A 13,995-nucleotide genomic window follows, 5' to 3' on the forward strand; every position below is an offset into this window, starting at 1 on the left:
CTCATTGCTTTTGACTGTGCAAACCAATGGGGGTTGGGTCGGAGGCAGAAACTGCCGGTCTCAGCAGAGTCCACTTATTCAAAGGGCCCCATGGTTCTAGAACATCTGCAGACCCACCCACTCTGGGAATGACTGCCAGGGCAGCAGCTAGAGGGGTGCCAGTCCAGTGCAGAAGTGGGAGAAGTGCCTGGAAAAGGGGTAAGTGCTGGGCAAGCGGCATTGTTCCTTCTCAGACCCCTCCCTCGCATACAGTGCCACAACGTGGTGAAAAAGGTCGCCTGTTACTGATGAATACATAAGGCTCCTCCCCCTACAATGTAGTAGGAGTGACAGCTCTCCCTGGGACGTGGAAGCAAACAAACACAGGAGACTTCCTGCCAAGATAGAGGCCAAGGCTCACATGCTGCATCTCCCTCCACAACTAAGAAAGAATACAACTACTGCAAAACCATAAATAACCAGAAGTTCCAGAAAATAAATGGAAGTCCAATGTATGAAGTTATATAGAAGTGGTGCTTGTCTGGACAGGTAGGAGGGGCAAAGCCGGGGAGGAGAGTTCAAGCTGTGCTGTCCGTGGCAGCAGCAGTGATGGAGGCAGGACAGCGGTAAGCACAGACACTTGTATTTAGGGGGAGGTGAGAAGCGCCTGGGGAGCACCCCTGGCTGCAGACCACACCTGTCAGCTTGTGATTCCGAAGCCAGGGAAGGCAGACCTCCATTGCCTTGGACTGTGAGGCCCAGAGGGGGTGGGGATGGAGGAGGAGGCTCCTGGTCTCTCAGCGGAGAGTGAATGGCAAGAATCCATCTTGGACCCCTACCCCCACAGATAATGCCACAGCATTATGGGTCGCCCAGTTGTGATGAGTGCATGGGGCTCTGCCCCCTATAGCATAGGAGGTGTGACAGCCCTGCCCAGGAAGGAAAGGTAAACACAAAACTGTCAGGATGGCACAGATCGTGATAGAGATCCCAATGACGCAGCTGACCAGACAGCAAATATCTAATCTAACGAAGCAGCAGATAGGAAATCTTTCTGAGGCTCAGTTCAGAGCTTTGGTTATAAAAATGCTTAGTGACCTAACAGCAGATCTTAAACAAGACGGGGAAGGAATGAAGGCTACTCCTGCTGAAATGAACAAAAACACATATGAAACTAGTGGTGAGGACAAGAAAACCAGGGATCAAATCAACAAATCGGAACATAGGGAAGGATCAAACAGTCAACCAGTGCATAAAGTGGAAACAAGATGTGAGGAAAATGAGGAGAGGCTCAGAAACTTATCGGACAGCTATAAGTGGGCCAACATCCAAATCATAGGGTTGCCAGAAAGTGAAGAAGGAGAACCAGAGATTGAAAAATTATGTGAAAAAATATTGAAGCAGAACTTTCCTAACTTGGGGAAGGAAATAGACTTACAGGTCCAGGAAGCACAGAGAGATAAAAAGAAAAAAAACTGGACCCAGGGAAAACCACAACAAGACACATTATAATGAAAATGTCAAAAATTAAGGATAAAGAGAGAATCTTTAAAGCAGCAAGAGAGAAGAAGAGAATTACATATAAAAGTGTCCCAATAAGACTATCAGCTGATTTCTCAAAAGAAGCTCTGCAGGCAAGAAGGGACTGGCCAGAAATATTCAAAGTAATGAAAAGCAAAAACCTACAACCACAATTACTCTATCCAGCGAAGGGCAGAGAAAGTGCTTCCAGGACCTTGTAAAACTGAAGGAGTTCATCATATCCAAACCACTGTTATATGAAATGTTAAAGGGACTTGTTTAAGAGAAGGAGGATCAAAACTGTGAACATTAGAATGAGAACTGTATCACAACAACCAACAGAAGCTAGGGAATTGAAACAAAGGCAAACTAAGTAGGCAATGAGGGTGGGAAAAGAATTAGAGGTATGGGGAACATTTTGGGGGGAGGTCAGTGAGGAGGGGAATGGGGGAAAGGGAGGGAGATGGTACAGGAATTAAGAAGCATATTAGGAGGGAGTGGAGTAGATAGGACGATGTTGATAAGAACTATATGCACAACCAATGGGCATGGACTAAGCGGGGGACAACTGCAGGGAGAGGGGTCACTGGGTGGAGGGAAACAAAGGGAAAAGAAATCGTGGCAACTGTAATAGCATAAATGATAAAGCATAAAAAAAAAAAAAAAAACAAGTGAAGAGATAATACTTGAATACCTGACCATAAAACTATAGTAAAAATAATTAGGTGACAGTGAAACAGAAATTAAGGTACTATCATTTATCTGCCAATAGAAATAGATGTCATTTTGAAGACTGAGATATAGATAAATCATTAAAAATATGTTTGAATATCACTCTAGCAATACCCAGTAATTTGAATATAGTCAATTTTGATAGTAGAAAATGGTCAGATCTGTCAGTTTTAGATTTGATGGCAAGACATAGTTGTATTTTACCACCTTTATTTTTATGTATTGTTTATTACATAGTGATTTTAAATTTATCTTGGATTATGGAATATGATAGGACATTTTTGATTGATAAGAAATCTCCCCAGCATTGGTCAATGACATTTCAACTTAATCAAATGCTCGGGTTGCTTGAATTATTCTTTTCAGAAAAAAATGTGGCCCAATATGTTCCATTTATTGGTGAGATTACTGGAAGTGCTCTGAAAAGAACACCAAATTAGGTTTAACTGTCTTTGGCATCCTATTAAATAAATATGTATAACTAGCTTTATGTTTAATAGAACTTATTAGGATGTTATTTTCGTTGATGCAAGAAGTACAGGGGCAGCAAATTAATCTCTAGATCAAAAGATGTGTCACCCGTAAGAAATAGATCTCCTTTTGCAGATGCCTCGATTGCCAATTTTAGTTATATGAAGAGTATATAGCATATATAGCCTTTAAACAGAGAAGTAATCTTTTCTTTTTTTCATCAGAAGTGAGAAAAACAATATTTTGATACATTTTATAACCATCACCTTGTGATATTCACAAATATTTTATTTTGATGATTTTTCTCCTTTGTTTATTATTAAATAACTTAAAAACAGAGGTACAGTAGTCCCTCACTATATTGCGGTTCACTTATCGTGGCCTCACTGTGTCACGGGATTTTTAAAAATATTATATTTAATTATTTATCGCGGATTTTTCACTATATCGTGGGATTTTGCAGTACTGTATACATATGTTGTTAAAGTAGTAGGTTTAAGAGTGTAGAATAAATGTAAGGTCCTACTTTGTGGGGGTGGTCTGAAATGTAATACCTGCAGTAAGTGAGAGAATACTATATTCATATATTAGTTCTATAAATCAGGTATTAATATGAGAGCATGCTTTTGTTTAATTAAAAAATGTCAATTTGTCTTTTCTTTGAAATTTGTACAGTCAAGAGGAGAATATTTTGATATATTAAGATGTTTATCTTCAAAATATATGGGATATGGAACAAGAACAGACATTAACAATGTTTGCTGAAGACATCTTCAAATGCAAATTGCCTTCTTTGTAAAAAACACATGCGGAGTCTTAGGAAGTTCTTAGATCACAGATAATCCATCCCTTTTAGATATTATATGGCTTTGCATACAATAGGTTTTCTAAATTGAAGAGTTCTTAGTATTTAGATTTAATTTACATTTTATAACTGTTCATAATTATAAATTGAAAACGAGGCTAATTATAACAGCAATTTTAGATTTTGAAATTCCAGGGAATTATAAAAGTAAATTTTGACAATGATGGTTTTTGTTCTTCTTGTTTTTAACTGAAAAGCTTTGATTGATACCATTGCTTAGGAGCTATACAATCAAAGTAAATGTTGATTTTAATAATCTCATTATTTAACCAGTGTAAATGAATAACATTTTCTGGGGAGATCAGAACTCTTAGCTGCAAAAACCAGGAATCATTTTTGCTAATTTAAATAGAAAATAAATCTATTAGCAGCACAGAGACTCTCAAGAATTACATAGTTAAGGATCATGCCTCTACATTCAACAGGGTTCCTCTAATGAAAACTTCATTGCTGCGCTGTTGACGCACTGGTCTGCTAGAAAGTGGACATCAAATACTGCATCCCACAATATTTTTCTATATTGTTCAGCTTTTATACCTGAATCCATTATTCTTTTCCTTTTATTTCATAAGCTAATTCGGTAGTTTACCATTATCAGGGATTGCAAGATAATATTATTGTGTCTCTGGCACCCATAACAGCACCTGGCACAAAAATAAAACCCATCCACTTTTGCTGTTGAATGAGTGTTGAATTACCTTTTCCAATTTCTAACTTCAATTTTCTTTAAAAAAAAAATACGCTTTTTTTTCTTTTTATATCCCTGTGTAATATCACCTTTGACAACCCCCTTTCTCATTTTCCCTTTTAGTAAGGATGCTTTCCCTATATTTATTCATTATTGTTTATGTTATATATTTTGTTGTTATTATATCCATATTTATTAGTGTTTTACTTTTTTTCCCTTTCATTTTTAGTATCATGAGTACAATTCAAAAAAGTCTGTTACTGAATGTATTTTAATTTAAAATATAAATTTCTTTTTTAACCTGGTAAACTTTTCCTGCTTTTTAACTTAGCCCAACCTCAGCGCTTGCCTCAGCTTCAAACTTCAGCACAGGAACCAAGTGAGGAGGAAATAGGCAAGATAAAGAACTGCCACAAAAGTCTGAGCAATGGAAGTGGAATTCACAATGGGACCAAAACTATATCTGCAGATAGTCGAAAACTTTCAGCTCCTGTTTCTCAAAAAATGCATAGAAAAATTCAGTCCAGCTTGTCTATAAATAATGATATCAATAAGAAGAGTAAAGTAAATGCTGTCTTTTCCCAAAAGCCAGGCTCTTCACCTGAAGGTAAGTTTGAGATACATACATATTTCATTTAACCATGTGTAAAATCCTATTCACTAATATTTGATAATTATTCGATCAAGTAAACATAAATGAAGAATCTTGCTTATTTGTCAGACAAATGGGGATTTTGGTAAAATGCAGCTTAAATCTTCAAAGGATAATACAGGCTGTGAAAAGAAACATTGGCAGCTGACATCTTGCTTTTAGATTATTGTCTTTTTGAGTGAATAGTCATTAGTTTATATATAACTATTATACTTCTTTTTAAATGCCACATTTAAAAATATGAATACAACAATTGTGTCACATGAATATATATGAGTATTTTTTGTTTCTGATTTAATATGTTATTATGTGGTTTAGAGAAAAGATTACTTGCTTGCAAATCAGTTCTTAAATACACAAAACAAACCAGAAGAAAAACTTGGTAATTTTTATCTTCTTAACAGAGAATGGGCCAGGTGACCTACCTCTGTTGCTTGACTGACCAGCGTCTTTCAGCCACCCCACCCCATTCCAACCTCACTGTGGCCTGGCCTTTAGCTCCTCTCAGGAACTAGTTATTACCTTTTCAATTCTGCCTCATCCTGCCTTTGCCAGGTTAAAGTTAGGTTAAATATTATGAACCTGAGAATGTTTTTCTTTACTATAACACAAGCCCGTGTTATAACATGTGTTTATAATTTACAGGCTTATTTTATTTTTTATAAAAATGGCTTGCTGTATTACATTAAAAAAGGGAATAGTCTCCCTCATATTTAAGGTTCCAAATTTCTCCTAGCATATCCGTGTTCCTCTGTTCTTCCTCCCTTCCACCCCCCGCTTTAGCAGTTCTTGAGCCTCAAAACACTCAAATATCCCATCTAGTATGTATATATTTATTTCTTATTCCCTTTGCCTTTCTATTTTAATTTCCATGAAATCTTAAAAGGAGGAAATTCTGTGTATGCTTCTGTGAAGTTGGCCATGCTTATTCCTAGAGATAAATTGAGTTGTAAATAGGAAATTGTATTTAGAGTTACCAGTAATGAGTAGGAGAAAGGATAATACATTCTGGGTACAGGTGTCTCAAATTCAACTTAGGTAAAGTATTAGGTTGGTCAAATATTATGATAATAAATGGTCTGCATAGTTGCAGGTCAGTGACACTACTTTCCAAACTAATTATATTGAAAGGGCCATGATTGACACTTTAAAATTAGTTTGACATGTTAGCTACATGGTCATCTCTGAAGCATAGGTAGGCTGTTAACTAAACTGGCTCTCCAAGGAGTTGGGAAGGCAATGCAATTTTCTTTAGAGGATCTTCACTTTTAGGTCATTGGGTGAAATAATTGAGTGCAATTGAAATCCACTTGTTTTTCACATTTGAATTTACTTTGTATGTCCCTAACTTCCATTGGTATTTACTTATTATAAAGAGAAGTAACATTTGCCTATCAGTCCAACCTGAAATTGCTGATGAACTTTATATAAAATTTTTCATTATTTGCTTTTAATATCATGTATGAATTTATTTCCAGTGTAAGAATGCAGCTTCCTAAGCAACACAGGAAAGAAGAGGAAAATCAATAGTATATAAATGAAATATAGTTCTACAATCCCTGTTCTTCTCTCTCTCCCTTTTCTCTTCTTTGTTTCCTCTTCCTACACACACACTCACACTGACAGCCTACCACAAAGATAAGGATAAGGGAAGTCCCCTGTAATCTTGACATTATCACAAAATCTGTTGCAGACCCGTTTTGGGGGACATGAGAAGTTTGAAGCACTAATGAAAATGATTAGATATACTGTATAATATCCTATCCTTAACTTTGCTGTTAAGCTATAGAATTTAGCCAGTTGTAGGTTTATTTTATTTTGAGTGCTTAAATCTAGATGAAAATTAAATTTTCTTTAGTTCATATTTTCTCAGATGTGTTCATGCTTTTTTCTGCTCTATAAGGTTGTGACCTAAAATTTTGTTGTTTCTTCTGATTTTCAGTTTTAAAGTTGTTCATTTTCTTGCCAATGCACTGTAGTTAAACAAGCAAACAAACACACAAACAAACGGGGGAAAAGCAAGATAGAATTGGTAGATGGCAAATAAAAAAGAAAATATTCTCAGCTCTGCCATTAGCTAGCTGGGATACTTGGGTTTCCCTGGGGCGTCTTTTTCTATAAAATGGTGTGAATGTGTGGATTAGAAATCTTCAAAGTAAGTTTCAGTTCCAAGATTCTTTGATGCTCTCTTTACACTTCACTCTATAGACAGGTCTCTTGTTGTACAGACCATGTAGGATCCATGGCTGAGAAGAAATCTAATACCTGTGGAATAGAATAGGGCAATAGCAAAAAGGATTTTGATGAACAAACATAGCATCTGGATTTCAGGAGGATTCTATTTCAGAACAGCAAGTCTTGAACAGGCTCAATTTGTTACACTAATAAAAATGAATATAAATTATTTTTTAAGCAATAATACTGGGGAGATTTAATAGATAGAATTTTCTCAGTTCTATGTTTTTGATTTGTTTTACATTTTTCTTAAGTCTTCATCATCTATATCTGTTCTTTTTACAGCAAAATGAGCAAATAAGTAGTAAAATAATATGCACTGAAAACCTCAAAAAACAGCTAACCATGCCCAGTTTGACAATGTATATTTTTTTCTGGATGAATGGTGATTGCGGTTACTCTCTTTGTATTGCACATAAATGATATTGACAAGTAGAGGGGCATTTTGTGTTTCAGCTGATGGAATGAAATATTTAGTCATTTCGTAGTATTTCAGTAAGAGCATTAAAGGCTTCCTTGTTGATCAAGTTTGGAAAAAGCTGCGATGATATGGGCCTGTTAATTATACAGAGGTAAGGATTGGCCCAGCAACATAATTGAGACAGTGAGTTGGTGATGTGTTTTAATATGTCTTTAACTGTGGGTTATCTAAGACTTGAGTACACAGACATATAGACATGTGCTCCAACAGATTCTCTTTAAGCTTTCTTTATTCATGTAGTACCAGATATTGTTCTATCTGTTCTGCTTGTATGAACTCATTTAATCCTCCCAACAGCACTATAATGCTATGAACCATATGTAGTTATCTAATTATAAATGAGGAAACTGAGGCACCAAAGTCAATTGGTACATGATAAAATTGAAATTTAAACCCAGATAACTCTGAATCCACAATCTATGCTACTAACCACTGATATTTTGCCTATTTATAATGTCCTCTGAGAAAAAGGTACCATATTTTTTGCTCTAAAAGACGCATTTTTCCCCCCTAAAAGTGGGGGGAAATGTCTGCGTCTTATGGAGCAAATATTCCATCATAGACCGTGATGTGTATTACGTGACCTGTCAGTGGTGGTGACAGCTGTTAGAAGAGGAAGCGGTGGGCCCATGCAAAACCCTTGGGGATGCTTAAATGTCCCACTTTACTGCTGAATCTCAGGGTATCTGATCAGTTGCTGTTCACCTCTGTCCATCACTTGGGACCTGGGAGAGTGCAGAGAGCCGCCTGACACTCCAAGCTACAACTGCTGACCTGTCGAATCAGCTGAGGCTAATAAAGGGTATGAGGCACAGTGCCAATTGCCAATTGTCATTGACACTGGGTAGTGCCTGTGTCAGTAGAACTGCCTCCAATCACCAATCACTGTGTCTTATCTCTGCCAATCATGAGAGGCAGATGGGTGGAGCTGAAGTAGCATGTTCTAGCTGGCTACTAACTCCGTTAGATGCTACAGTTGTCTCGCCTACCTTCGTACTGTTTCCAGTGCACACCAGATTTTTGTGAGGAGACCAGCAGTAACTGGGTGAGCAGCCATAAATGCTGAAGTTTGTAGTATATAAAGAGAGTTATGGTGAGGTCACTATTCTAGTAGTAACACAGGCACTGAGGGGATTCAGGGGTGGTACTACCTGTAAAAGGCACTGGGGGTAGTCCTCCAGAACCTTAACTAGGATAGTGATACTCTCAGTGACTGTTTACAACTAGTGATGCCTCTTAACTCCCTCACTGCTTGTTATTAAAGGCCCCCATAAATTCTGACACTAGCGATGATGAGTTCTTGGGGTTCACAGGAAACTAGAAGAGTACTTGAATCTTAAAATCTCTCCTCATTTTTTAATGACAGTGATGATGGTTCTTAATACACTGTTGACTGCTGTTCACTTTACATGGTTGAAATATTCTGTAATATTTTATTAAATATTTTAGTACACCATTTGGTTCAGAATATGTTTTTTCTTGTTTTCCTCCTCTAAACCTAGGTGCATCTTATGGTCAGGTGTGTCTTATATTGTGAAAAATACGATAAGTTACTAGTCATTCCAGCTTCACATTGAATGTTAGTGAGGCAGGGATCTTCTAATTACTATAGATTTGCCTTCTTGAAGCCCTTTTTTCTGAAAATTTAAAAACAATTCTTAACCTGTACCCAGTGTTTGTTTTATTCCCTACTACACTAAATTATTGAAAGACTGGACTGAGTCTGAGTCAGTTTTCTTTTCTTTTTTTAATTTATGGTACATTAGCTTCATAGAGTTTCCCTGGAGTTAGCAATACAGTGTTTTATTCCAAACCACTTTATTCTATTCTTCTGTGAAACTAGCACTAAAAAATAAAATGTGTGCTATATGCATTAAAAAATGTTCTTTTAAAAAGTACCTTTTATATAGTAGAGGAAAAAAATGCCATGTGAGAAAATATAAAGGCTTTTAAATTAGTAAATTTCCACTTGTTCTATTTAATTAAATATATTTATACATATTTTATTTTTCTGACTGCACCACTCACATATAGGGTTTTAAGACTAAATGTTTAAGATTCTTGACCTTTGAAATATAGTATAATTTATTTATTTACTTTTAATATTTCATTTATTTTCTTTTTAGAGGGGGGAGGGAGGGAGAAAGAGAGGTAGAGAAACATTAGTATGCGAGAGATACATCTATCAGTTGCCTCTTGCACACCCCAAACTGGGGACCTATCCCACAACCCAGGCATGTGCCCTGACTGGGAATTGAACCAATGACCTTTCGGTTTGCAGGCCAGCACTCAGTCCACTGAGCCGTATCAGCCATGGCAGTATAATTTATTTTCAACAACATTGAAATTGCCAAGGGTTTTTATTAGATTCTAATATACTTCTCTTATCATAGGAATGACAAATCCTAACACATTTTAACTGAGCCAGTTATAGCAAAATAGTTTTGTGAAAATTAAGTTTCAACAAAGGTATTTTTAGAAGAGATTTTATTTAATTTTTTTAGGAATACTTGATAATTTATATTTCATGTTGATAGATTTAGTATTTATAGTAAAGTACATATCTAATCCCAGCAGCTCATTGAGCTCAAGTGTTGAACAAGAGAGTCAGGAACATTGTATATATAGCAATATCTAGGATCAGGCTCTTTTTTAATTACACAGAGGCAGTTACCCTACTTATTAGAGTGCAGACTCTGGAACAAGTCTGCTTGGTTGCAAAAATTGGCTTTACTACTGACTAGTGATGTGTTTTGGAGTAGGTTTCTTAACCTCTTTATTCTTCAGTGTCTTATCTATAAAATGAATCCTACTTCATAGGATTGTTGTGAAGAGGACTTGAGTTGATAGTGCATTTAGCTGAGTTAGAACACAGCCTGGCCCAGATGAAATATTTGAAATATTAGCTCCTGTGTTCATCATCATCATTAAGGAACACACAGGGAGGGGTCAGGGGTATTAGCTTCCTGGAGAAGGCAATGCCTGGATAGAGAACTGAAAGATAAGATTAGATTAGAGAGCTGAGGGAGACATTCAAGGCTAAAGAGGCCTTATGAAATAAATGTGTTTTGTTCAGAGAACCATAAACTATTTGTTGTTGCTGAGAAGATGGATTTGGAGAAATGAGACTAGAAAGGTAAGAAAGAAACAGTCTAAGGCAGCCTTGGGATGCCCTGTATTTGGAAGCTATATAGCCAGATATATATGACTTCTTAGAATGACATAATTTAAAAAATTTTTGTCCTCAATAGAGGACGTTTATTATATATTGTTTTGTTTTATTGCTTTTAGAGAGAGAGGAAGGGAGAGAGAAACATCATTGTGAGAGAGAAGCATCAATTGGTTGCCTCCTTTTCATGTCCAGACCAGGGATCTTACACGTTTGGACCAGTGGGTCACAAGTAATGGTGCCCAGACTGGTTATTGAACCGACAACCTAGACATGTGCCCTGATTGAGATTTGAACCCACAACCTCTCAGTTATGGGATGACGCGCTAACCAACTGAGCCACAATGACCCAGGGCTCTGCTGGACATCATTTTATATCTAGTATCCTGTATATCTCTTTGAAACATTTTATTTCCTTTTCTCTCTATAATGCAGAAATTCCTTAAATCAATTATGTAAGAACTATTACCATAAATAAAACCAATGAATTGGTTTTAGATTTGTTGACTTTGGGATGCTAACAAGCTCTTTAGGAAGCCTTTGGACCTATGGAGGGACTTAAGCCCAGTCCTTTGATTTTACTGGTTCTCTCTCCTTCCCTTTCTTTAGACTATTCCCTTGGCCTCTAGCCTCTATGACCTTTCTCTGTCTCCTGTTTAGACTTCACCCTCTATTATTTTTAGTGTATTTACTCTGTATTCATAGTGTAGAAGTTTCTCACAACATCCCATAGAAATAGGCATCATGCCCTCAGCAAGGAGGACAGCCATGATTCTGTGGGAGAGAGGCTGGGTGGGGTGCACAGCTTCAAAGGGCTGTGTCATAATTGTGCAAAACAGTTTGAAAAGACCACTAGGTGATTGGCATATGTCTTTCCCCCTTCTTCCTTGAGTATCACTGGTATAAAATGGTAAAAGTATATTTTCTTGACCTTATGGCTTCCTCTTCTTTTCTCATCATCTGCAAACTAACTCCTTGATCTTGAAATTGTGCCTTTACTGCAATGCTTAGAGTTCCTGGTACACATGTTTAAGTGACACAGCTGAATGCCTTTGCTTCTTTTTAGACTAGAATGTTCTCATAACTTTATTTGTCTTCTTGATCTGTGCTTTTCAGAACTCAACTCAGGCATCATATTCTGATGCTCCAACTTTGGGCTGATTGCCCCTATTTTGGATCCCCGTTGTACCCGCCACATATAAAATCATACTGAAAATTATCTGTTTTCCTGCACTAAAATGTCATCTCATTGAAGGCAAAAAAATCTATGTTATTCATCCCTTGATTTCCAGCATACAGAAGTACATAAGGAATATAAACTGGAGAACATCAGTATTTCCTCTAACTTTCTATAGATATTATAGTTGAAACCTCCGAATGGCTGAAATCCTCAAGGGAGAGAATAGGGGAGATAATAGAAAGTGCTAATATATGAGCTAAAAGTAAGGGAAAAAGAAACTCAACTGAGGCAGGATTGGAACTCAGCACTCCTGCCTACAATCCCATTAAATGTTCTCATTTTTCTGTATAGTTTCAGTCATATTTCTGTATGATGTTAGAAAAGTAAAATTGAAATTAAATGGTTCATTTTTATTTTTAGTAGTATTACAAAATCTTATTCATTTATCCGCATTAAAAAATTCTCAGTTTTGTCTGTAGTTGTTCTAGTATTTTAGTGGTAGGATAAGATAATAGGACTTTATGGTATGACCATAGTATTATAATCTGGGTTCTTGGGAAGATATGTTGCTGAATTCCTCAAAATACTTAATTTACTTGGATGATGTTTTGTTTTGTTCTGCTTTCTGAGGCACAGTGCCTTTTATTCCATGTTAGAATAGGTTTAGAATTCTTTCTGATGCAATATTTGACAGTTCATTGGAAAACAGGATTTTAATAAATTTCACTGCTTAGCCAACAAACTAAAAGGAACAACACTAATACAAAGAAAAGGGTATATGTATGTGTGTGGAGAGCAGACATGATCAAAGTCGAATATGTCAAAGTATAAATCATTCTGCAATTATATATCAGTGTTTCTTTTTCTGATTTAAGCTTTAATGTATTTTTTCCATTGCTTAAAATATTTAATCATTTGTTCTTAAAAAATAATAATTATTTATCCAAAGTAGTGTAAGTGGTGAGTGTTTGTTTACTTTAGGGCTGAATGTAAATATTCAAATACACTTCATTTATAGTTTAGGAAAATAGGTTATATAATATATGACTTATAGTAAATTATTTTTATACCCATCCATTGATAAGGAGCAAATAAAATATTTTACAAGGTTCTGAAATACATATAACATTTATAATATAGAAATACCTCTCAGTCTGCCTCAGATATGAGAGTGTTTCTTTGATAATAACTAACAACTTTGCAGGCCATGTTGAAGAAAATATAGATGCTATCAGCCATGTATGGACTCCACCTTTGGTTTTTTGGTTTTATAGATAAGCTGTTTTAGGCCACTGCTCAAAGAATTTATATTAGCATTCATTCAGGAGACAGTAGGGGAGGAAATAAAACAATGGAGATACAGATAGATTTGCCAGGAAGCTTTGCGGTGTGGCGCATCAGTGTATAGAGAGTATTTAGAAACCCAGTTTCAGAATAATAGGCTAAATGGAAAGAATTGAATGAACCTTAAGACCCTATTAATACACCAAGGTTTTAATTTTTACTTTGTATGTGATGAAAAGTTTAGCTGATGCTTTTATTAGGTCAGACAGTAATAGGTAGTACATAAAGCAACCATGTTTCTCAAGGATAAAAGTTTGTTTTCAACACCAAGAGCTGTGCCAAGTGTTGCTGGTGGAGAACCTGAAGGTTTTCTTTGGGGTTTCAGGATTGAGTGAGGGATCCAGGCCCAAGGTGGAACAGAAGTGGAGCAGCAGTCAGACGTACATCCTAATCAGGACTATCATTCATTTTTTTAGTTCAGTTGTGAGGAAAATATAGAAATTAGGAAATCATGAGGAATAGTTGAATATTTTTTGAGGCTGACCATGAGTTGCGTTTTAGACCTGTGCAATTTCAAATGACGTTACACAATCCACAAGTTTTAGAAAATACACACTGGAGCTTGAACAAAAGAGTTAAACATACTAACTTATATTTGTTCTCATAGAGGGGATATTTGAAACTGAATCTGAATGAGTTTTCCTGAGTAGAGATTTAAGAGAAAAGGTCAGATGGATG

The 13,995-nt window shown here is 36.3% G+C and overlaps 1 protein-coding gene across 1 annotated transcript in view; it reads left to right on the plus strand.

Moving 5' to 3' along the window:
• MDFIC (MyoD family inhibitor domain containing) overlaps nt 1-13,995 on the plus strand; it is a 141,487-nt gene that overhangs the window by 57,052 nt on the left and 70,440 nt on the right. The window contains exon 4 of the mRNA XM_090286765.1: nt 4,588-4,863. Coding sequence (XP_090142891.1) covers nt 4,588-4,863 — 276 coding nt within the window. The remainder of the gene's footprint in view (nt 1-4,587; nt 4,864-13,995) is intronic.

The sequence above is a fragment of the Furipterus horrens genome, unplaced genomic scaffold, assembly GCF_987537825.1.
Source record: "Furipterus horrens unplaced genomic scaffold, mFurHor1.1.pri manual_scaffold_9, whole genome shotgun sequence".
In the NCBI taxonomy this organism is placed as follows: Eukaryota; Metazoa; Chordata; class Mammalia; order Chiroptera; family Furipteridae; genus Furipterus; species Furipterus horrens.